Below are 9,887 nucleotides of genomic sequence, written 5' to 3' on the forward strand. Positions count from 1 at the left end.
CGAAGACAAAGGGGGAGGGTGCTGAGATGAATAAGTGGCCTCAGGGCTGAAGGGGGGCTGCGGGTGTTGGGTTTACAGGAAACCAGGCTGAGCTGCTCTGTAGTCTGGAGAAGTCATCATACAACTCCAGAGTACAGACACATCAGACATGTACCCTGCACGCTGCACTCTGAAAGTGGAACAGTTGCATCACTCTCACATTGAAAAGTATAGAACAGCGAATCTGCATTCACAAGATGAATTGTTCAGGTCATAGCTAATATAAACATTAAGATTACAAACCTTTCACTTGTGAACTAGACAAATACTGTGGTCAGTGCAGTAAATAATACTAAAATATATCTCAGTATGACATGAACAACAGCGGATTTCACCACTTGATCTTAAGCTCTCTCTGGCAGCCATAAATAGCATTGTGGTGATGGAAATCTTATTTCCAGGCACTGGATTTGCACACACTCACATAATCTGGTAATTGTCGACTTTCTTCCAGTAACCTCACTTCTTACACCGTAAAAATGAGAAACCCAGTCAACATGGTTAGATTTCTGGTATTCACCTGGATTATTGAGGGACTTTACAGGGACAGTGCTGTTGTGACAATAGCACAAATAGATCTTTACATTCAGGGAAGAAAATGTTCTTGAGGTTGTAGAAAAACTCATAGAACTTAAAATATGCCACCCTTGGTGGTTGGCCTGGCATATGTGGTCAGTGGTTAGTGTTTTACATCAACTGAGAATCGAAGGTTGTCTGTTGTTTGGTGATGTCAGTGTGACGCAGGCTTGATATACTTATTGCAAGCAAGTGTTATTCAATCAAATATTACATTTTACTTTAAAGCCATTTGTTCTTTTAATTTTGCTCACCTAAACTTGGGGCTTTGTCCTAAGTTGCTAAACACATCTCCATGTATATATTCAGAATGGTCAGCTGTGGCTCAGGAGATAGAGCGTGTCGTCCACTATGGTCCAGAATGTCGGCAGAATGTCCTGGTTTGATACACTGACGGCTGTGCCAGTGTAAGTGTATCAGTTCTAGAGAGGACTATACATATGCAGTTTACATTTCACGATTGCTTTTATTTATACAGTAAACATCACTATAAAGACATATTGCTAAAGTGCCATCAAAAGATTTTACATCCAGAACACCCCAAGAAACCCACCCTCAACCCATCTGAAGTAAACAACTACAGACCTGTCTCTCTTTTTCCTTTTCTCTCCAAAACTCTCGAGCGAGCTCTCTTTAATCAACTCTCCTCCTATCTTCACCAGAACAACCTTCTTGATCCTCACCAGTCTGGTTTCAAAGCAGGCCACTCAACTGAGACTGCCCTCCTTGCTGTCTCTGAGCAACTTCACACTGCTAGAGCAGCCTCTCTCTCTCCTCTGTCCTTATCCTTCTAGACCTTTCTGATGCATTTGACACAGTGAACCACCAGATTCTTATTTTCTCCCTTCAGGATCTGGGTGTCTCAGGCTCTGCTCTCTCCCTGCTCTCATCCTACCTCAAAGACCGCACCTACCGATGACTTGGAGAGGATCTGTGTCAGAACCTTGTCCACTCACTACTGGGGTCCCTCAAAGTTCTGCCCTGGGTCCCCTCCATTTCTCTCTGTACATCAACCCTCTCGGCTCTGTCATTCACTCACATGGCTTCTCCTACCAGAGCTACGCAGATGACACCCAACTAATTCTGTCTTTTACCCAGTCTGAAACACAGGTAGCAGCAAGAATCTCTGCCTGTCTGACTGACATCTCTCAGTGGATGTACACCACCTGAAAACCAACCTGGACAAGACCGAGCTACTTTTCCTTCAAGGCTCTCCCACCCATGACGTTACTATCACCATCGACAACTCTGTTGTAGCCCCCACCCAGACCGCAAGGAACCTGTGTGTGACACCTGACAGTCAACTCTCCCTTACCGCAAACATTGCTGCAACAACCCGATCGTGTAGATACATGCTGCACAACATCAATCTGCCAATCAGCTTGCTGCTCCACTGGTCAGTGGTATACCGACTCGACAGAGGTAATTTACGCCATGTTTTAAGCCTAAAAGTCCACTAATGGAAGTGGCGATGCTAGTGGACGTAGCCACACGATGGTGTGTCCGAGGGTCCGTGAACGTACCTCGTAGGAAGATATCAACGGACATTTAGGCTAAAAACATGGTGTAAATGATGCCGTTTCGGGTCGAATATGAATGTTGGGGGCTTGGATGACACCACACGAGCAGTATGCAGGCATGTTATGTTTTTTCTGTTGTGTTATTACGTCTTAAGTATAGGTCGCCGGTTACTTCAATTGTATCGGATTCAGTTGCAACAAAGTTTACCTCTGAGACTCCAGAAGTGTTTTGTAGACTCAAACACTTCACCCACCCCTCCATCGGCATAGTGGTGAGTAGATAATGAGTGAATTTTCTTTTTTTGGTGAACTATCCCTTTAAGCCTGGCTGGAACATTTCTGGCATATCCCTGGCTTTGTTTCCAACTAGCCACAAATAAAGCTGGACAGACACTTCACTGACTAAAAGTGAGTGTTGTACACCACAGAGTTGTTACTGTAATTTACCCAGATGATTTTGGCTCTACTCTCACTACAACACTACTCACTGGAAATTATGCTTTCAGTGCATTTAAAAACTGCCCCCAATGTCTTTCAATTATCACCATAGATATCTTAGAAGCAGATATTAGTTACAGTTTGCCTTTCACACATGCACAATGCAGCGTGAGGTTGTCTGCACAGACGAGTTCACAGCATCAACAAATCCTCCGCATTATTCAGACGAGGGGTCGTGCAGCCGGGTGCCGAAGGCAGAGGCAGGAAGCAACATATTAATTCTGCTGCGTAGATCACGGGATTTTGTCTGCGACACAGACACTGTTGGTGGCTCTTATCACCACAAACTCTCTTGGCATCTTCTTCGGTGTCTCCTTTGTGTATGGCTGTGCCTTTTCACCCTCCGATATTTGTTTTCTTTTTGTTTATTACTAGGGGGCCAGGCGGATAATCCAGGCTTTCACTCGGATATTTGCCTTCACACATGCTCCTCCTCCAGAGAATCTCCGGAGTGCAGCGCAATATATTTTGCAAAAAGAAAACTGTATCATCATAACAAATACAAATACTGCAACATAAAATGGTGTGGTATGCATTCATGTGGTATTTAATATCTCAAATGTGGGAACAAAAGCATCAGTATGCTCAAGCTCAAACTTGTCAGATAATCAAATGTCTTTTTGCTGGAAAACAGGCTGTTAAGCTGGGCCTACAGACCACCCCTAATGTTTGGGGAAGGATCACTATCAACAGAGGAAAAAGCAATATCTCACAGACTCAGTTTGTATGACAGGATTTTTCCAAGAAATATTTATTAGTGATCAGTCACTAGCCTGACCAAACCTGTGAACTACGGGGAGTGGTGTACATGATGAAATGACTCATACTGCCTGTGAACAGGAACAATTGTTCAACCTAGGTCCTATAATGACAGCAGTGAATTCAGGAGAAATGGGAAAGAGCAACATCACTTTGATGTTTGGGCTGGCTTCAGCGCGTCATCTCCTCACAGGCCATCTCTGAGGTGTTTGATCTGATGGACGGCTGGTTTGCACAGCTGCCCAACACAAACACCTGCCTGTGAACGTGTCATTTTCTGCCTCCATTTCGGAGAGCTGCTGTGAGGTTTCACTTACAGGCTCCATTTAAACAAATAATGACACCGTCTGAACCTTATCTCCTGTCTGTCAGTTCAGCGTGGAAGTGGTTTTGTTTTAATTATGTTGATCCTGTCCCATTTACATTTACAATGTGTTATGTGAATGTCTGTCTACCAGGCTTGCTTGGACTTTATGATGAAAGGACAATATGTGGATTCTACATTAAGGCAGAGGAGTTGAACAATGCCAGCACAACACAACAAACAAATACAATTCAATTTGCAGCAGGTGAAAACAAAGGGTGTAAAAAAGGTTTGTGAATTAGAGATTTCAGTTTTGGATTTTCAGAAATGATAAATCTCAACATTTTACTTTGTTAACTGCGCCTTGTTGCCTCCTTATGTTTTCATTGCCGTTTGTCTGTTTGACTGTTACATGAAAACTACTGAAACAATGTTATTGAAACACGTGTCTTGAAATTTTTTTCTTAACTTAACATTGCGAGGCTGTTTTTTCTTTTACTATTTCCACTGATTTCCCAGGGAATAGTGAATGGATTGAGATCCACATTTAAGGGGACTGTTGTTTGTTTACACTTTATTGAGTGCCAGTCTAGTAATTTATGGGTTATTGAGTATAGAGTGATGGGCAAACATTTTAATTTCATCAATTTATAAATAAATCTGATCTATTCATGCTTTGTGAAGTCACTCTATCATGTTGTATGTTCCAACATGTACACAACTAACAGGCAGCCTTTTTCAGACTCTTTCACGGATTCAGAAAATTTTTCTCACTGTACATTGACTTCACCTAATATTTCAGAAATGAAAGATATTGTGGAACAGATGTTGTCTAATGAGCTATAAGTGGAGAAAATTTGATCTGCTTATCAATTTTGTGAACAAAGGGCTCTACATACTCTGGTGAGGTCAAAGACGTCTGAGAGACTTGCTGCTGCGTCACTGACTGCTGGCAGACATCTAGCAGTTTAAATATCTGGGCCTGTCGCTGAGTCCAAATCTAGAAGTTTTGACCCTGTTGTGACTGGCAATGAATGCAGTGACCAGCTCCAGCCAATGTGTGAGGGGAATCCTACACAAGAATGGATTTCCCCTGTTACAAAAGATAATCCTGAAGAGATATTCTGATTCTGATGTCACACCTTGTTAAAACCCTATGAGACAAATTGTGATTTGTGAATATGGGCTATACAAATCAAATTTGATTTGATTGATTGATTGATTTACAGGCAGATGCAAAACCTACATGCTTTTGCAGATAATTTGATATTGATATTTAAACCTTGGTTCAGGAAGTATATATCCAGTACTTTTTTTTTTTTTAAGAGATTTTGATTAACAACAATAACATTTTTTTTACGAAGATGTCAAGAGAGCGTTTGGTGACAAATGAACGCTGTGGACATTTCTGTGTTGTTGTGAACGAGTCGGACTAGAGAATCTCCTGCTGCATCGTTCATGTGTGTGAACGGCAAACTGAGGAAAAAAATCCAATCCTAATTCTGCGGACATCCTCCGGAGTTCATGTCTAAGACGGCTTTTGATATCAACTGCTTTCTGGGAGAAACGTGTTTTATTCGCGATGCTAAGAGGTACTATACTCCCCACAGTCATCAGTTGTGTAATAGTGATGTCTGTGATTGGTAAAGCTAACTGTTACCATAGAAATGTATACCCCAACCATGAAATTCATGTCGGCTTCGATCGGATCGTTCAGCATTTCTACACTAGATTACTACTCTATACACAATACGCTATATACAAACTACAATATTTTACAACTCTATATGAACAACAAGGTTAAGTCAAGACAAAGCTTACTGGAAGTCTTTGGAAAGGGATCATTCGAAATGGGTTATGGGATGCATAGATTCTTCACTCAAAATAATTAAGTACACAGTCTTTTACCTTTTTTCCATTTTCCAATATTTCTTTGCCTCAGAACCAAATGTTCTATGGTCACAGACAAATAAACAGAAACAAACAAAGTAGTAAAGAAGTGCATGTCCTGTGACTCTTTTGGTGTGTGTTGTGTTACCATGACAAAATCTAGTTTGGAGCGCAGACACATTCTTGTCTGGGATTCCTCCTGATCAAAGATCTTGTAATTTGTGTGATGTAGTGAGCAAACCACAACAAATTCCAGATTCATGATTAGAAGACAAAAAAAAGTTGTGCAGTGTGAACAGTGCAGAAACGTATTGACCATGAAAGTCATGGCGTGTAGTGTATGAAGCGTTAGTTGTTTTCAATTGAATAATAAATGACATTCTGCACTGATCAAATGTTCTGGTTCAAAATTAGATATAGCTAAATATGTTCTGGGAATGGGGATATCTGTTAGAAGCCCATCGATTAATGAGACAGATGCTGCATAACTCAATGAGCATGATCGCGTTGTGCAACACAAGTTAAATGTCAGCATTGTGTGTTTCATGAGGAGGAATTGCTGTGTTTATATCTGTGTGTAATCTGCATATAGCTACAAGAGCAAGATGGTGCTGGATGTCATTGTAGAGGTACATTTCTGTGTGGCAGCTACGGTCACAGCTACTGACTGATGTGTCCACTTACTACGTCAGGTCTGAGTCTGAACACCAGAGGGAGGGAGTACTGCAGGGCATTCAGGGTACTGCCAACTGAGGAACTCCAAGACTGATGCACCTCCCGGCTCCGTGGGATCCGACAGATGGTGAACTGTGGAACAAGGGCAGGTTGCTATCACCTGTCTCAGACACATGATCATTTGAATTGCACAACAGAAATACGGTACTCATCACACATCTCTTGTGTATTTGGATAAAACTCTCACATCTCACCAGCACACAAACAAACCGATCATGGACTTTTCCAATGATTCTGTCATTTTAACTACACTGCTAAACAATGAAGGTTCAGTCCACCTCTAATCACACAAAATATGTTCTCATTTACATTTTGTGTTATCTCGCCATGTAGATAATTCATTTTGAGGAGATTTCCGCCTCAAGACAAATACAATGGATATGGATGAAGTTTTCCTTGTGGTGCTCACCGCATTAAAAATACAACATATACAAGAGTAGTTCAGAAAAATGCAGTTAGCTTTTTAATAAAGGCAATATGCTAAAGTAAAAAATTATTATTGTGGCTAACCGAGTTAACTACTAAACAAAAAGAACACATGTTTGCACAAAGCACAGGAAATGATTGGTCATCTAATTAATTAGTAAATCAAGAGAAAAATTGACATTTAAGTAAATTTTTATGCATCTAGATAATAATCAGCAAATTAATCGTTAATGGGCATAATCACTAGTTGCAACACTAAACACACCTGGAATTGGAAATCTGGATCCCTCTAATATCAATAAACAACCATCAAAATCAAAAAAGGTTGTAATGATTTTTCCTGAATTGAATGTGGGTCATTGATTTTTGTGGCTGACTGGATTTTATTAATTTTCTGGCATGTGATTTCTTAGGTCTTTTCATTTTATTTCATAATTGTGTCTGATATTTGTACATCTTTTGTTTTTTGCTTATTTTCTTCTAAATGTGTATATCATGTCATTAAAAACTTCAATTCATGTAACCCCAAATTTATGTTATGTGATATTTTGATATGTGATATTCCTGTTCATTACAGTTTCTTTCCTCACTGCGATGCTAAAACCACATATGAGAAGTGTACTTGTGCCCCCTACTGGTGAACAATTACACTCATCAACTGACAGGATCTACGATGACAGATGTGGTTAACCAACCAGCCCACTAAGTGTGATAAAGATCTCAAAGCAGTTCATTGTTCAAGATACAGCTCAATAAGTAAAAGAACAAATGCAAAACACCAAAATATAAAAAACTAATCAGGAAACAGAGTTAAAAGCTGTAAGAACTAAGAACATGTCACAAGTGACTTTTTGGGGATTTACTGTTCTTAACATTATAAATTCCAAGCATAGACTGATTCCAAGACAACTTCTTATCCAATATTTTTAAGGTTCCAGCTTCTAAGTTCGACCTTATTCCACTATTTTGTGATGTTAATTGATATTTTGATAATTTGGTAATTGTATCAGTGAGAAAAGAGAAAATTCTTCCAATCAAATCATTTATCACATAATTAAAATGTATGTACTTGTTTATTTGAATACAGAAAATAATATCACTAACATAACTGTGAAGTTTCATGAAAAATCCCAAAAGGTGTCTGCTCAGGAAGCAATTGATTACAGACAGACATACACACTGATCAGTATAGCCTCCACTTTTATGCTGGAGGAATGAAAAAGGACCTGGTGCCTTAATTTGGTTTTTGGGCATATTTGCCTTATAATAAAGTTGTTTGATGAAATGATGTGACTGAGCAATGATCTCAAATTAGCTAAGGCCTACAATATAAATATAATATCAGTTACCTGATGATAGTAATATCCAGTGACGATGATGTCTAATTATTCAGTCTTTGAATTGTTTAAGCAGCTTTAAACCACATTTCATTCAGACTCTAATACTGCAGTGAGCGCTGCAGTGAACTGATAACTGAAACTATCTGAAACACATACACATACACACACACACACCATGCATGTCACAAAGCAGCTTCCAGGCGTTGTGTTTGGAACCAATCCATGTTATAGACAAGGTCTGAACACAATCTGAGACAGTGCTGCCCTCTGATATAACACGGGAAGCCCAGAACATAGACAGCTGTGTACCTGTGATCCAGAGTCTGAATGTTGTTTAGAGCTCTCAAATGTGCTGATTTTCTCCTCACTCATCTGGTCAGTGTCAGCAATAACATAGTGTCGGGGGGTGTAGGCGGCAGACAGGCTCTCCATCAGCCGCAGGATCTCTGTGGTGTGACCACCTGGGAAGCACACAGGACACCCTGGGGTTTACACCATGAAGATGAACCTGAAGTGCAGCAGTGGGAGCCTGTGAGGCAGTAGCATGGTGACCGGACCATTAAGGTTGAGAGCTTACCAAACATGTACAAGAAAAAAACTCAGAATACATTACATATGATTTATTCCAACAAACCCCACAGATTCCTCAATTTCTCAATAATTGATTATATCTTCAGATTAGCATCAAAGCCGATGTCAGTGTTGGACCTCACTAATTCTCTTGAGGCCGAGAGGGGGCAGCTCTCCGCAGCCAGGTCCGAATGTCTGGTAGACACAGTGGAGCTTCATGTTTAGAATGTGTGATTTGCTCTAGTTGTGGAAACGTATTGTTGACTTGAGAGCAAAGGGGAAAGAAGAAATATTGAATAACCACAGAAGAGTTCTAGTTTACCCCCCCCCCATGCTCCCCGATGTTTTGGTACAGCCCACAGTACGTACGGTTGATGTTGTTAGCATTGTTGCTAAGGAAGTCCGCTAATGGCAGAACATGAAAACACATTCGGCTTGCCCGCATTTGAGCGTTAGAATCTAGCGGTAAATGACCTGACTCACAAGAGTATTACTGTTTAGCTTGATCTAAGCTGAGAACACGTGTCTGAGGTAATGTCATGAACGGTACCTGATCCTGCAACGACGAGAACAGCAATCGGACCTTTGCTTCCAGGTTTCAGCTTTGGTCCAGTCTTCACAACTAGATATAACCGGATAAGCAAAGACACACATATGAGTAAAATAGCAAAGGCAGCGCCTTCCAGGGACATTATGGCGGATGCGTAACAGCAACTCAGACACTGTGCTTTGACTGGATATAGAGCTCCGAGTTCAGGCACATTTTCCTGCTCAGCTATGTACAAATCCCTCCGCCTTCACCAGCACACTGCCCCCGGTTGTTCGTGGAGTGGAATTGCATATATGCAACGTTTCTATTTACACTCCTGACACACAACGTGTTGAGGTTATGTTACGGCCCTTTGACATAAATTACTACCTACTCTGTACACAAACACATACACACACATATATAACACGTTTGTTTTATATACACACACACTGTTGTTGAGGTTGGAGCTGACAGGCTTTGGTAACGCAGATTACCTCTTAACTTATTTCAACTGTGGTAAAGCAGAGAACCATTTCAGGATGAACTCGAAGGAAACCCTGAGAGCACATACCCCAGCCACGGCTGATTCCCTGTAACGCAATATTAAAGCGAGTAAAAAAGTTGATGAATTCTACCTTGGCCTGTACTCAACCCTTTCAAGTTTGAATAAAATTGGTAATCATGCTAACAGACAGACA

The 9,887-nt window shown here is 40.7% G+C and overlaps 1 protein-coding gene across 1 annotated transcript in view; it reads right to left on the reverse strand.

Annotated features, from left to right (window-relative positions):
* The window catches only part of LOC117753625 (calponin-3-like), a 34,271-nt gene extending 24,804 nt beyond the window's left edge, over positions 1-9,467 (reverse strand). Inside the window, exons 1-3 of the mRNA XM_034571824.1 lie at positions 9,208-9,467; positions 8,397-8,548; positions 6,271-6,393 (exon numbers count right to left, since the gene is read on the reverse strand). Of these exons, the coding sequence (XP_034427715.1) occupies positions 6,271-6,393; positions 8,397-8,548; positions 9,208-9,349 (417 nt within the window). The 5' untranslated portion in view covers positions 9,350-9,467. The remainder of the gene's footprint in view (positions 1-6,270; positions 6,394-8,396; positions 8,549-9,207) is intronic.
* Between the last annotated feature and the right edge of the window lie 420 nt (positions 9,468-9,887).

The sequence above is a fragment of the Hippoglossus hippoglossus genome, chromosome 20 (genome assembly GCF_009819705.1).
Source record: "Hippoglossus hippoglossus isolate fHipHip1 chromosome 20, fHipHip1.pri, whole genome shotgun sequence".
NCBI lineage: Eukaryota > Metazoa > Chordata > Actinopteri > Pleuronectiformes > Pleuronectidae > Hippoglossus > Hippoglossus hippoglossus.